Below are 15555 nucleotides of genomic sequence, written 5' to 3'. Positions count from 1 at the left end.
TATGACTGCAGGAGTGTTAATAGGCCACTTCACCCTGAATGGTTCCTTGGAATATGTGCTAATTACTCATGTTAAACAATCTGTTGTGATACTCTGAGTACCTTTCCCAGACCTGAAGAACAGCTCTGTGGAGCTCAAAAGATTGTCTCTTGACCTTCACCTAAAGAAGTTGGTTCAATAACAGATAGTACCTCACCCACCTTGTCTACACACATACACACAAAAATAAAATTACATGTTTAAGTAACCAGCAGCAGTCACTCTGGGGAAGCAACAATACATTCCTGAGGATACAGGAGCGTTTTATTGCCTAGCGCACAGAAAACAAGAGTTGAAATACGTTTAGCACATTCTAATTTTAAGAAATATTGCAAAACTAAATACCTTATCCTGGCCTTTTTAACTTAAATTAAGTCTCCCCCTGATATTTTTCAGGCTCCGGTTTTGTTTGTGTAATGCTGGCCATAAAGCAAGCGTGTAATTAGTAATAAAGGTGACACGCCTCGAAGTGATTTCTTGCTCAGAAGATGAGCTTTTCTGCCTTTATTTATTTATTTATGTTTGGCCTCCTTTCCTCAGTCTATTTTTGATGGCAGTTTATGTAAATTCACCTCCCGCAGCTCCTTCCCCAAATTATGGGATGGACCCAACCTCTAAGGACAGGACTGAACCCTCTGTTGTTAATGATCAGGTAATTAGATCCAGGGATTATCACAGCTGCATGCGTGAAGTCTAGCTGGAGCCAGAATAGCTTGGCAAAGTTCACCTCTCCCCTGCCACTCTCTGAATAACCAGCACCACTGGGCAAAGTGGCCAGGTTTTCCCACACCCCCACCATCCAGGCCAGCTCTGTTCAGCTTATGAGACATGGACATCTGCTCCAGGTGAGCTATATTTGATATCACTGGAGGGATTTTTTTTTAGGACTGCAAATCCAGGCATATTCCTTTTACTTCCCTTCCATGTATGCTCTTATGTACCCAGAAGCCTTTGCTCCTGGCAGCTCCTGCCTGACTGGGAAGGAGAACAGTGATCCGTGTAATGACCCCTCCAACTTTTAAAGAACAAGGGCTCCCAGAGAATCCATCCCAGGTTTCCCACCGAGCCCCGTGCATATTGGGACAGGACTTGGGGAGTTTAGTCAGATTGGGGTGCAGTGCCGACAGGCGCAAGGAAGCTCAGAGTCACATACTGCGCTAGTGAGTCTCAAGGGCTTTGCGTTTGGAGCTCAAAGCATTATTGGGACGTGACAAGCAACTCAACCCCAGCAATGCTGCTTTGCCGGGTGAGTCACCTGCAGACAGGCCAGTGCAAGAATGGGGCCGCTTGCCAGAGGAGTCTATGCGGCCAGTGTAGCCCACTGGTCAGTGCATTAGGCTGTGGGTGTAGCCCGCTGGTCAGTGCATCCCCCTTTGGGCCCGTACACCAAGGACGTGAGTCTGTTGCAGCTGCAGGAAAGGAACCCGGCTCTTTAGCTCAAGCGGTAACGATGGCTGCGTGCTTCTCGCTCTGGTGGTCCTTGGTTCCATCTGTAGCGGTGGCCATTCTACACGTAGTGGCTTGTGCAGAGACAGTTTGTAACTCACTGGCGAGCATGTCGTGTGTCTTAACCCGTGCCTGGAACAGACTCAGGATGTGAGTCTGTTCCGCCTGCTCTTCAGCTCAAGCTACAGAGACCCACGTGGTCAGCTCTGCGGATCCCTGGTGCTGGCCGAGACGGTGGTGGTCACACATGGAGCCTTGGACAGAAAAATATTCCAAATGTCAAGGCTGGAGTCCACGGGGGGAGTGGAGGCAGAGTACATCCTGGTGCCTACCATCCGCCAGGCTGGCACTTGGCAGGGTACTATGTCAAAGTGCACCCCTAAACAGCTTAACTAGGGTGGTCCTGGCCTGCAGGGGAAGGACACTAATGGCATGGACAGACCACAGCCCACGCGCTCAGGTGAAGGCAGAGCGGAAGGAGCAGCTCCAGAGCGCCAGGATTTTGTCTATATTACCCACAACCTCCTGGAAGAGAACACCGCACAAAAAAATCAAGCAGAGCTGAAAAATACAACATTGTCTGATTTGGAGTCCAAGGCCAGGCTTTAAAACAGGGAAACAAGTGAGAGCTAATTAATTAATTAGCAGCTTCTCTCTCCCTCCCTCTCTTTTTATGAGTGTGTTACAAAGAAAATGACTCTCAACAAGGAGTGGACAAGAAAGGGCAAGGGAATGCAGGAGAAAGAAAGAAAGAAAGATGAGCCGAGAGTGTAGTGGAAAGGTTGGCTGCTAAATGGTAAATATAAAGAGAGGAAGGGATAGAGAGTAAAGGGGGAAGGGGAGGGAGAAAAAAAAAGGAAATGGGGAAGAAGTAAAGGAGGGTGGAAAGGGGGCCAAACAAGAGAGAGAGAAAGGACACCAAAAAGAAAGAGGTGCATTAGGAAGAAATAATTTCTTTTCATTATTTAGGGAATTGAAATGAAATCGATGTCATCAGAGCAGGCATGATTTTGTTTCCATTCGGCAGGCAATTAGGTGGCCTGTCCTGTCCTCCTAACACTTTCCTCTCCCTCCTGGAAAAACCACATCCACTCTCCAGCAAGGAGCAGTACAAATTGAAAGGCAAAGCTCCTCTTTTTACATGGTGAGGCCTGAGCAGGTGCCTCTCTCTCCAGGGAACGCCTGAATGGCTGTTCGTGTCCTAACAAACAGCTGAGAAAGAGGCTTGAATGGCCAACAGTCTGTCATGCGGTACCTTCCCTTGGAGACCTGTGCAGTAAAGTTATCTGGAACCCTAACTGCTGAGTACACGCGCTTGTGTGCGAGTATGCACGATGGGGGGAGACAGTAGGGAATTTATTGGCCACATATCCACAGAATCCCTAGTTCTATATAAAGCCCTAATGGGATCACATTGAAAGTACAGTATTGTGAGCAATTCTGCAGTCACCTTATCATCGGGAGAATGTTTGTGAGAATCAAAGGGACAGGTCAGGCCGACCAAATGATTCACGTCTATGTGGAGTGAGTTATGAATAGAGATCAATTACAATGTAGTTGCCTTGGCTTAGGAAAAAAGGCACTGATGTATTTTGGGATTGGGACAAAACAGGGTGTTTCGTGCTGCAATGAGTAATTAAAACAATTATCTGTGACAATGGTTTGATGAGCCAGTGTGGCCTAGTGGGTAGGGCCCTGGACTGGACTCAGAATGCCCAGGTTCTATCCCTGGCCTGCCACTGACCTGTAAGTGTGACTTGAGCACATCACTTCCTGCCTCAGTTTCCCCTCCTGTCCTCTGTCTATCTCGTCTGTTTAGCCTGAGAGCTCTTCGGATCAAGGACTGTACATATGGTACATAGCCCTGATCATAGTTACAGTTCTCTAGGCATTGACAAAGATTCTGGGTAAAATTTCTAAAAGCACATAAGTGCCTTAGGAGCCTAAGTCCCATTGACTTTGAATGAGTCTTTTAGGCTCCTAAGTGCCTATGCCACTTTTCAGACTGGGACTTAGGCCTTGTCTACAGTACAAACGCCTTGCTGGTATAGCTGTACTGGTAGAGGCTCCTAGTGTAGATGCTGCTAGCACAGGAACACACCTCCCCAAATTATATTAGCTAGAAGCCCTCTTCTGCTGACGTAACTGCAGATACACTGGGTTAATGGTTTTTTTTGCCAGCATGGCTTGTCAGCTGGGGGGGGGGGTGAGTTTTTTACACCCCTGATTAACACAGCTATGCCAACAAAATGTTGTGGTGTAAACCTGGCATGACTCTTAAATCACTTCGGTGCTTTTGAGAATGTTCAGCCAGCTGTCCCTGGAAGCCTATGGAGTGATGTCAATTGACAGCCCCTGAGGATCTAGCCTAGGTCATCATAACTAAGTCAAGAAGAAGATCTGGACACAAACGGCTACCTGAACATACAGGACCAACAGGCAAAGGAGAAAAACAGGTGGAGCTCATCAGACAATTCTATGCAGGAACTATGGGGATTCTGTCTATATTACATGTTGTTAGAGTACCAAGCTCCTCAATCCGTTCCTAATTTCCAGGGAGATGCTCAGGCTATACTGGATGGCTGGACGCTCTTTCTGCCTTTAAATGCCCCGTCTTTCCTGCCCCGAAGGAAAGGGCTAAGGGCAGGGAGAAGCTATCAGAGCAAGCACAGTTCGCCCCCGCATCTTGCCTCTGAAAACTGCACCGTTCCTGCTATCATGCGTTTTGGTAATCTTCCTCGCCTCGTTCTCTCCCTCTCCCACTGCAAGAGAGGATGAAGCGTTGACAGCTGTGATGCCGGGATTTTTCTCTTGCTTGAAATGCATTAATTTGTAAATATCTTCATTTATATGTAAATGTGGCATTCTTATCCCTGAAGTCCTGTCGCCAATCTAGCAAAAGCACCAGCAGCCCTTGCCTCTAACTTGATTCCTCTTCATATAATGTTTGGGTTGTTGGCTTCCTCCCCCCGCTCCCTTCCCTTAATTTTAGTTTAAAAGCTTTCTTCCTCTCTAACGCCTCCCTTCCCCCCTCGCTCTTTGGATGAGCGCAGGTAGGAAAGAACCATTGCACCAACATGTCACGTCCTGACATGTCCATCAAAAGCAGCTGCTCTCGTTTCACTAAAAAGCAGCCTCGCAGACTTTCAGCTATCATGAGACAAAGTACTAGCATCCAAGTTTCCAATCAGCCTTTGCAAAGATCGGCAGATATTCAGAACTGGGTCAGGAGAGACAATGCAGAGAAAGAGAGGAAGATAGGAGCTGCCACAACAGAACTGGCAAGGCGGATTCTTGCTCCTTCTCATCATGGTCTTTGTCATGAGGATGAACATTATGATTTACAATGCGTGGTTGGCTTGTTGGCCATGCTTTGCGCTTTGATTGGCTTCCAATATGCCTCTTCCTCAGGGGTTCTCCAGGCAATGACAGTGGAATGGGCACAGAAAAGGTCAGAGCGACTGAGCGTCCTGATTTCAGTCGCAGTCCTTGGAGACATTACCATGCTTGACATGGGCTCCAGAGAGGAGAGCCCCTGGGTATGAGCCTCCGGTTCCCTGCACCAGGGCCACGTGAGTGCAGAATGCAACAATTCAGACCCGGTAACATTCCAGCCCCACGGCACTGCTGTAAGTGACCGCGCAAGATGCTGGGCTGTGAAGAATCGGGCCCCAGGAGGCCAACCCAAACTCATGAGATTCCATCCCGGGCCTCAGAGGGTGGAGTTCACACTGTGATCATGGCCTTTTGTAAGCCCTCGGAGATGAGGAATGAGAGGAAGTCCACTTGCATGAGAGGAAAGTGATCAGGAACAGCCAGCATGGATTCACCAAGGGAAGGTCATGCCTGACTAATCTAATCGCCTTTTATGATGAGATTACTGGTTCTGTGGATGAAGGGAAAGCAGTGGATGTATTGTTTCTTGACTTTAGCAAAGCTTTTGACACGGTCTCCCACAGTATTCTTGTCAGCAAGTTAAGGAAGTATGGGCTGGATGAATGCACTATAAGGTGGGTAGAAAGCTGGCTAGATTGTCGGGCTCAATGGGTAGTGATCAATGGCTCCATGTCTAGTTGGCAGCCGGTATCAAGTGGAGTGCCCCAAGGGTCGGTCCTGGGGCCGGTTTTGTTCAATATCTTCATAAATGATCTGGAGGATGGTGTGGATTGCACTCTCAGCAAATTTGCGGATGATACTAAACTGCGAGGAGTGGTAGATACGCTGGAGGGGAGGGATAGGATACAGAAGGACCTAGACAAATTGGAGGATTGGGCCAAAAGAAATCTGATGAGGTTCAATAAGGATAAGTGCAGGGTCCTGCACTTAGGACGGAAGAATCCAATGCACCGCTACAGACTAGGGACCGAATGGCTAGGCAGCAGTTCTGCGGAAAAGGACCTAGGGGTGACAGTGGACGAGAAGCTGGATATGAGTCAGCAGTGTGCCCTTGTTGCCAAGAAGGCCAATGGCATTTTGGGATGTATAAGTAGGGGCATAGCGAGCAGATCGAGGGACGTGATCGTTCCCCTCTATTCGACACTGGTGAGGCCTCATCTGGAGTACTGTGTCCAGTTTTGGGCCCCACACTTCAAGAAGGATGTGGATAAATTGGAGAGAGTCCAGCGAAGGGCAACAAAAATGATTAGGGGTCTGGAACACATGACTTATGAGGAGAGGCTGAGGGAGCTGGGATTGTTTAGCCTGCAGAAGAGAAGAATGAGGGGGGATTTGATAGCTGCTTTCAACTACCTGAAAGGGGGTTCCAAAGAGGATGGCTCTAGACTGTTCTCAATGGTAGCAGATGACAGAACGAGGAGTAATGGTCTCAAGTTGCAGTGGGGGAGGTTTAGATTGGATATTAGGAAAAACTTTTTCACTAAGAGGGTGGTGAAACACTGGAATGCGTTACCTAGGGAGGTGGTAGAATCTCCTTCCTTAGAGGTTTTTAAGGTCAGGCTTGACAAAGCCCTGGCTGGGATGATTTAACTGGGAATTGGTCCTGCTTTGAGCAGGGGGTTGGACTAGATGACCTTCTGGGGTCCCTTCCAACCCTGATATTCTATGATATGAGCAACGGACAGAACTGAACTTTGCTGGAGAACGGAATGGCCCAGCTCAGACCTCATACAGACACAGTAATGTTTTACGTAACCTTAATCCCAGTCTCCGAAGCCTCTTTGGTACTGGAGAGCCCTCTGCTGCCTCAGGGTGACCCGGGCCATGGCTGACTCTAGACCTATGGGAAGCCCACAACTGTATATGGGGGCCCCACCTATTAAACTGTCCAAGTGCTGGTCTATGGCCCTGCACACCTCAAAATATGGAGTTGAAGCCTAGGTGCATCCAGACCAGGCTCTGGTGCCTTCCTTAGGGCTCTGAAATGGTACCTGGAATGCTCCAGAGCCCGCAGCATGCTGCAGCAGGCAAAATTTCACTGGGAGTGAAAATTCACTGGGGGCTCAAACTTCATCTTTCCGGGGGGGGAGGGGAGGGAGGAGCTAGATACCAGGATAGGGTCACAGTGAGGAAGAGGCGAGGGCCACGGGTGATCAGGGAGGTTGCATCAACGTGGACGAGGTTGCTGACCGTCAGGATCTTGCCTGCCTCCTCTGCACAGCTGTCAAATCCTCTCACCTGGGCTCTGGCTCTATATCTTTGTGGGAAGGATCCCAAATGTTGCGGCCTGTCACCAGACAGAGCGGGCAGTGCCCAGCCGTTCAACTGCTGACCAGAAAATTGTTTCAGCAACTCCGGGGCTTCATAAAGGGGATGGACAGACAACCGCGTTTGCATCTGATGCCAGCACCTGTCGCTCGGTGGAGCCAATGAGTCCTGGCTAAAGCTTCCGGTTGCCTGCACTCCTTTCAAGCAGTTATTGACCAGTTAGAAGGGCCTGGAGGCAGAACAGGCGTTAGGTGTTGTGATGCTGAGCCCCACAACTAACTTACAGGCACCTAGAAAATCACAGGCACATACTGGGATTCATGAAGCCTGAGGTAGGCGCAGAGGCAACGGATGGGGAGAGATGACTCCTTCAACAGTGGTTCACAACCCAGCACGCCTGAGCTAGCCAACAGGAGAGGCTGACCAGGGGGGTGTATGCTACCTCCCGCCCCTCGCACAGAGATAGGCGCCTTGCTCTGCTAGCGATTCTCGGCTGCGACCCTCTCTGGCATAAGGCCCCGAGGCTACAGTCACTCCCAGGCCTGTGCTCTCTCTCACTCGTTATCTCTCCGGCACAAACAATTCTGTAATGATTTACTGACAGTGGAGTACATTACATCAGAGAGAATACACTATATATGTCACACTTCTCCTAAAAATGAGTGGTCTGTGCATGGTTTGCCTCATGGTAGGTTTGCACCGTTCAGACCAGGATGAAGACACACAATCTCTCCCCCCTCCTCCTGCCAATATTTTAACCCAGTGGACTCCTCTGAAATTGCTCTCTCATATAACTTAGGAAAGTTCTGAGCACCCTCTTCAATGGAGGCGGAATGGCTTACCGCACTGTTGACTGGTACACCAAGTCCTCTCTCTTGCGATAATTCTCCATGTGTGAGTAGTTGGTGGAGAACATGGCATCAAAGGTGAAGATCTTCTGTTTGATGGTACCACCATCTGTTACCTGCCAAGGACAAACACGTGTATAAGAATTTGATAGCTGGGCTTGTCCTAAATGGGCAGACAGACAAAGCAGCATTGTACATCTTACTGGACCACCATTTGATTCAGAGATGGGTCCAAGCTACCAAGTTCAGAGCCAAACTCCCTCAGAGTCTAGGAGGTGTTCAGATCTGGAGTCTCCATTTGGCTCCATCTCTACGTTTGATGCACAAGCTTTCAGGCTAAAGCAGGGGTGGCTTTTTTATTCATCAACCATGATCCAGCCTAGCTCAAAACCCTGTGCAACAAAAACATACGTTTCCCCAGCACACAGCTCTGCATGGGGCCATGGGCTTTTCCCATCTTGTCTTGTCTTCATGGTGAAGAAAGACCTGGAGCCTCCTCCTTCACAATGTATGGGAGTGACCTCTGTTGGTCAGTGAAAGTTACACAGAAAATAGCCAACCATGCGGCTCATGGGGCTAGTTCCCATAGCTCGCAAGCCCCACGCCATCCGCCCCATGCTGCCTCTGCATCCCTGTCAGTGCTAGCTGATAGTAAAGCCCAGCAGCCAGCAAACCCTCAATCTCCTGCCAACCCAGATCACCTTCCAAAATCTGCGGGAGAGAGGGGGAGGGCAGAGCTACTTCCCCTAATGATCAGACACTGGCCCAAACTACCAAGTTTAGAGGGGTTCCAATCCAGAGTTGTTGGCCAACCTGTTACAGGGATAGAGACCAGAGTCTGAGGGTGTTTAGCTCCGGGAGTTTGGTACCAGACCCGTCTCCAAAATTGTTTATCACATGTTTTATAAATCACAATAGAAGAGTACCCATCCAATGCTCCATGTGCCCTCAGACAGACAGACCCATCAGTTACCCCAAGATCCAGTGGAATCACCAAGCAAGAACAGAAACGTAACACAAACTAATCTACCTCCTCACACAATCCCCCAAACCGTAGACCACCATCACTGAGCCCTACCCAACGTCCAGCTCCTCCCAGACAAGGAAGGACGGTCCAGTGATTAGAGTAGTAGCCTCATATTTAGGACACCTGAGTCCAATTGCCAGCACAGCCACAGATTCCCTGGTGACTGTGGGCAAGTCTCTCTGGGCCTCAGTACCCCACCATAGTATGGGGATAACATCACTTCTCTATCACCTAGGGGTGTTGGCACGCTGACTCTATTTACCGATTGTGTGGGGCTCAGATGCTCTTGTCATGGGGGCTAGGTAAGGACCTTAGCTAGAAGACAGAAAAGGTGCAAACCTTGAAGGTGTCTCCCCGTCTCCCTTCATCTTTTCTGCCCGCTTTTAAATTTTTATTTCCTTTTCCCACAAACGATTAAAAAAAACACCCCACTCTCATCTGCTAGGCTGTTATCTCTGCAAAGCTCCCTGCTATCTCTGCAAAGCTCCCTGCTATCCCATCACAAGAGCAGGGGCCTTTTCTCTGGCTTCATTTTCTCTGACTCCTATCTCCAGCCAGCTGATCTGATTTTCTCATTAAAGGAATCTTATTGTAAAAGGCTGCTGGGGATTAAGTTGCCCTGTCGTGTGCCCCCCCCGACTCCATTCTCTGTAAAGCTCCCAGATTTATAATGCAACCCCCCCCCCCCCACAACACACACACACTTACTTTTTGTGGTTAAGGCTGTTCAAAAACAAATTATTATGAAGTTTTAAAAAAAGTAAATGGAAGAGAGCTAGAACAAAAAATAATCCAGAGGAGAGGATAAAATAAAAGAAAGAAACTTTGATCCACTATTTACACAGTTGGCTTTTGAGGTCTGGCAGTGGGGCTACAATTCCCGCAGACTGCCGGAGGGTCCAGGAGCTCGCCTGCACCGTGCTGGTGCCATAAGAAACAGGCAGGGGCTTTCAAAGCCTTCCCAAGCAGCAGGGCTGCGTGGGCGCACACGCCTTAGATCCACTTAAATGACTTAGCCTGCCGTGTGGCTGCTTGTCTCAGCATCTTCCTGATAAAAATCAAACCCTGAACACTCTGCGAGGGACCTGGCTGCATGTGGACTGCAAGTGGGGGAGGTTTAGGTTGGATATTAGGAAAAACTTTTTCACTAGGAGGGTGGTGAAACACTGGAATGCGTTACCTAGGGAGGTGGTGGAATCTCCTTCCTTAGAGGTTTTTAAGGTCAGGCTTGACAAAGCCCTGGCTGGGATGATGTAGTTGGGGATTGGTCCTGCTTCGAGCAGGGGGTGGGACTAGATGACCTCCTGAGGCCCCTTCCAACCCGGATATTCTAGGATTCTATGATTCTATGGACGAGGACAGTGCCTCTTGCGGAGTAGCCCTGGGTCAAAACCCTGAGTGGGGGGCACCGCGAAGGAGCTCCCTGATTTGCTCTTCCCCTTGTACCCGCTGTGCACTTGCTGTCGGCCCACCTACATCACTGCGCTGTGGCTCCGCCAGCTGCCACGAGAACATAAGGACGGCGATACGGGGTCAGACCCAGGGTCCGTCTAGCCCAGTGTCCGGTCTCCCGACAGTGGCCAGTGCCAGGTGCCCCAGAGGGAATGGACAGAACAGGGCATCAGCAAGGGATCCATCCCCCGTCATCCACTCCTAACTTCTGGCAAACAGAGGCACGGGACACCCTCCCTGTCCATTCTGGCTAATAGCCATTGATGGACCTGTCCTCCATGAACTTATCTAGTGCTTTTTTAACCCTGTTATATAGTTTTGGTCTTCACAACATCCTCTGGCAAGGAGTTCCACAGGTTGACTGTGCGTTATATGAAAAAAATACTTCCTTTTGTTTGTTTTAAACCTGCTGCCTATTTAATTTCATATGGTGACCCCTAGTTCTTGTGTTAGGCGAGGGAAGGGGCAAGGATGAAACATAGGGGAGAGAAAGTCCATGTGTCCCATGGCTCAGCAAGCAATGGGGAGCCTAGCTCTCCATAAGCAAGGAGAGATTTATGGTGCATGAATCCAATGCTGCTGCAAATAAAAGGTGGATCTGTGTCCTTTAAACACAAAGGGGGTCTGTTGCATATGTGGCTTCTTTCTGTACATCTCAGCAAGCCAGAAAGATGCACTTAACTAAAGGACCTACCAGTGAAATGTCCGCTGCACGACTTTAAAATTCCACTAAAGCTCTAACTAGCTCTTCCATTTCTTCGTAGAGCTTGTATTTCTCACTTGGCCCCTTTGAAAATTAGAGAAGGACCCAAACTAGGACCCTCAGATCCAAACACTTTGAGAATATCAGGAATCCAGATTCAAGTCCGATCCATTTGGAATCCATATCCCCGATATGAATTTCACAAGAGGTGTTCATCTCTAAAAAGGGCCAAAATCACCATGCAGCTCCTGGATGCTGAGCTGTTCAAGGCCTAGACCTGGATCCAAATTGTGCACGTCGGGCTCATCTCTATTTAAAACAAAGAAGTAAACGTGCTAAGGGAATAAAGCGCTCCTGGCACCTTGAAGCTATTTCAGAGTCATTCAGTGTCTTATATGGGAACTGCTTGCACAAATGGAGCTCATAAAAGCCAGGAGCAGCACTTTGCAAATACATGGGAGAAGGAGTCAGCCATGTACATCACAGAGAATGACATTATAAACACAAAGCTACTGCCACAGAGCGGTTCTGGGAGTCTGGTCATGCTGCCTCAAGGAATTTTGCAGCAAGGGCTTTGCCTGGATGGCAAATATGTTTCGCTCTGAATTACGCAAAGGCTGCCTAGTAAACAGTGGCAGGTCTGGGGTCTGTAATTCAGCTCAGGTGGTGGGCAGCATTTGCCTCGCAGTGAGGTTTGTGACGTCCTGGAGTTGATTGACAGTGGCTCAGGTTGATCGAGAATCCAGCGTGGGAGCTGGGCAGCCTATTTTGGCCGGAACTTTTTTTCCCCACCAAAAATGCAGATTTAGTTCAACCAAAATATTTTGCAGATCTGTGTTAAATTGTTTGTCAGACCTCCCCCCAAAAAACAATTCAAGTCGAAACACCTCTTTTCAGTATTTACTTCAATTCCACTGAAAACAGGAGGAAAAAAGCAGGAAAATGAAATGCAACGTTTTGTTTGGGGTCACATGAAACATTTCTTTTGACATGAAATCTTCCCTCCACCCCTAACTTTTTGGTTCACTGAAAATTTCAAAGAAATTTTGTTTTGGGTCAACCCAAACCTAATATTTGGTGTTGACTTTTCAGAACAAAGCCATCAGTTATTCACACAACTCTGCCCAACACAACCCAGGCTCCCACACCTTTCCTCTGACTGGTCTCCTCGCCCACAGCTCGTATGGTAGAATAAAAACCATCAGGGTCAAAAGTGATGGTGCCCACTTCCAGACAAGGAGTTTATGGACATGAGAGTGAAGGGATGGCTACACCAAGACAGCAACAAAATAAAACCACAGGGAGAAGCTTGTTGGGAATTTGAGGAAGGGGCTAGGAGGTCATCAGGGAGCTCTGGATGGTCAATAAATGTACTGATAATGGTGATGATCAATGCACAGATGAAGAGCATCAGTAATATTCCATTTTCAAATCAGCCCAAGCACATGCCTGAGTGCTTTGAAAGAAGGCAGCCCATCTATCTCCCATAATGCAGCTGGCCCAATTGCTATAGAGGAGGGGAAACTTCCTTCCTGACCCCGACAGGCAATCAACTGTGCCCTGAAGCCTGAGATTTGATTACCCTTGTCTTGTAGGGTTGGGTACTAAATGCTCATAAAACGTTTCAAGTGCATCCTGTTTTTTGGTTTTAACTCCAGCTGCAGCTTACTGAGTCAACGCCCTGCGGCTATGAACTCCATCTATCAATGACACAGCCCCTCTTCATTTTACTTCTGTGCACCGTGTTTGGGCTCGGGGCGGGGAAGAGGATTAGAAGAGGAGAGAGCAAAGCAGGAAGGCACTTGCACGTTGGGCCTTCTGCTTGCATCCGCCTTCCTCCTCCCGCCAGGTATGGCTCCTTTATCTTGCTCTTAAAACGCAGCCTGCACTACCATTCCTATCTCAAATTTCACTCCATTTTTTTTTTTTATTACACAGAGGAGGAGAAAAGCTGTCAGTAAAACTGTCTCTTCAAATTTATTTGCCTAGGCTGAGGGTTTTTATTACAAAGACAATACATACTCACATATACACAAGATAAAGAACTGCAAAAAGGATGATCCAAGCCATAAATCTCCGGTTCTTTGGGGTAGAAGGGGAAGTTTTCAAGGATATGTCCAATTCACCCTCACCTTTATTTACATTTTTTTTTTTTTTGGACCAAGCCAGTGAACCTGCTCTGGGCCAGCGATAACGAGGAAGTTTTACAGTCGCTAACAGAGCCAGGAACCTAGTAGTGGCTCTTTCGTTGAGTATCACCGTGGGTTTTCAAGTCATTGGGATTATTTCAGAGATAAGCCAGTGTCTGCACATGCGAGTATCTGCAGGCCTTATTTCAGGCATAAATCCACCCCCAGCCCGCCCCTTTTACCCTGCCCCTTTTGGGATGTGCGTGTCTCAGAGCTCTCTAGTGGCATCATGGAGGCCTATTAAAATTAACGGGAAACTTTCCACTTGATTCCCGTGAACTCTGGATCTTCCATGCGCCGATTTAGCCAGCGACTTAAGCACCAGCACACGGATAGTCCCATCGATTTCCACAGCTGAGTCCCAGGGGGACGCGGCGTTGACGTCAGCGGAATGACCCATGTGCTTGGAATTAGCCACGTGCTTACGCACTGGAACAAACCGGCCGGTTCCATTGGTGGAGACCCTTCCCGCCACCCAGGCTCAGCTGGGGGCAACCGATCTAGGCAGGCAGTGGAGGGCACAGGGTTATCCAACCCATCCAGCCGCCAGTCGAGGGCTCCATCATGCCAAGGCAATGGTGGCTGGGTAGCTAGCCGGCTCTGTATTGTAACCACTGAAGCCCTTGTGTCTGGGTATTTACCCCCTTTATTTCTGTTGAGCCCAATACTGGGAACCCCGACAGTGTTTGCCTCTGTGCTACCCAGAGCGCCCTCCCCGATATCTTGAGGAAAGGGTTCTCACCCAGCACACACAGGAATGCCCTGCAATGCCTGGGGTCAATTACAGGGCCACCTTGAATCAGGGCCCAAGCCAGTGTGGGGGAGAACTGGGCTGAAAATACTCTCCCCATAACTCCCTGTAGCCCCAGAAGTGCAGCTCCAGCTCTGGACTCTCCCAAAGTGTGGGGCAGTTCAGATGGGGGGAGCCAGGGGGCAGTTTCCGGGCCAGCTCTGGCTCCAAGTTATAACATATGCAATGCTGGTCATGAGAAGAGCTGCAGGTTACAAACACCCGAGGGGGGAGATGGGTTGATTTACACCTAGACACTGTTATATGGGTTGTGACTTGGGTGACCCGGGTTCAATTCCTGCCTCTGCTACAGACTCCCTGGGGGACCATTGGCTTGTCTCTTTGGGGAAGCCCAGAGGAGGGGACTCAGGGCAATTAAACCCGCTGCCGTGAGTCTCAGAGCCCAGGTCAGCCAACTCAGGCTCGGGCAGCAGGGCTAGAAAGAGCAGCGTAGATGTTCCTGCTCGTGCTGGAGCCAGGCTCTGAAACGCTGCAACCAGGAACGTCCACATGGCTACATTTAGCCTGCTGGCGCAAGTCCCACAAGCCCGAGTCAGCCGACCCAGGCGTGGGCTCGCTGCCTCAGGTTTTCTCTTGAATGTGCCTCAGGACAGGTTTCTTGCAGGTGGGCTTGGATCTCTGGCATGTGCCCTCGCCAGGACCAGGGCTCAGACCACTGCCCTGCTGTGTGCTCCAGCAGGAGCACCTGAAGTGGGCAGGGAGGCAGCAGGTACAATGCTGCAAGGACATCCCTGCTGGCCACTCCAGGTACACCCAACGGACCGTGCAGGGCTTCAGAGGTTAATCACTTTCTCACAACCTCAGTGCCCAAGCGCCCATGGGAGCCTCCTGCCACTCAGCCTGCAGTCACCACTCTGAGCCTGTGGTTAATGGACTGGACAGGGACTCAGCAGATCTCGATACAATTTCCAGCTCTGCCACAGACTCGCTGGGTGACCCTGGGTCAGTCACTTAGGCCCAGATCCGCAAAGCTACTGAGGCAGAGAACTTCTATTGATCTCACTGGAACTTAGGAGCCTAAATCGCTTTTGTGGATTTGGGCCTGAGTCTCTCTGGGCATCAGTCCCCGCATCTGTACAATGGGGATAATTATCCTCCCACCTCTTGTCTCCTTGGGAAGCTCTTTGGGGAAGTGGCTGTCCTACCCTGTGTTTGTACAGCACCTTGCACAATGTTTGGTGCCTAACCCCAGCTAAGGCCTCTAGGTGCTATTGAGCAATATATAATCCGAATGAAGCACGACACTCCTTGACAACACCCGCAGCCCTCTCCGGAGCTCTGAGTACCTTTCCCACAGCCAGCAATGAACTCTCCTCTTGTTTATTCTCCCCTAATAAAGTTATATTTGCCAAGACAGGAGCTGGCAGTATTCCGAT

General features: G+C 49.3%; 1 protein-coding gene across 3 annotated transcripts in view; it reads right to left on the bottom strand.

Annotated features, from left to right (window-relative positions):
* IGSF21 (immunoglobin superfamily member 21) overlaps nt 1-15555 on the bottom strand; it is a 267450-nt gene that overhangs the window by 97093 nt on the left and 154802 nt on the right. For all 3 annotated transcript variants that reach the window (XM_084651925.1, XM_084651926.1, XM_084651924.1), the window contains exon 3: nt 7992-8113. In XM_084651925.1, the coding sequence (XP_084508051.1) occupies nt 7992-8113 (122 nt within the window). The remainder of the gene's footprint in view (nt 1-7991; nt 8114-15555) is intronic.

Source organism: Lepidochelys olivacea (genome assembly GCF_965140295.1).
Source record: "Lepidochelys olivacea isolate rLepOli2 genome assembly, chromosome: 18".
Taxonomy (NCBI): Eukaryota; Metazoa; Chordata; order Testudines; family Cheloniidae; genus Lepidochelys; species Lepidochelys olivacea.
This window is presented reverse-complemented; position numbering and strand designations above follow the sequence as displayed.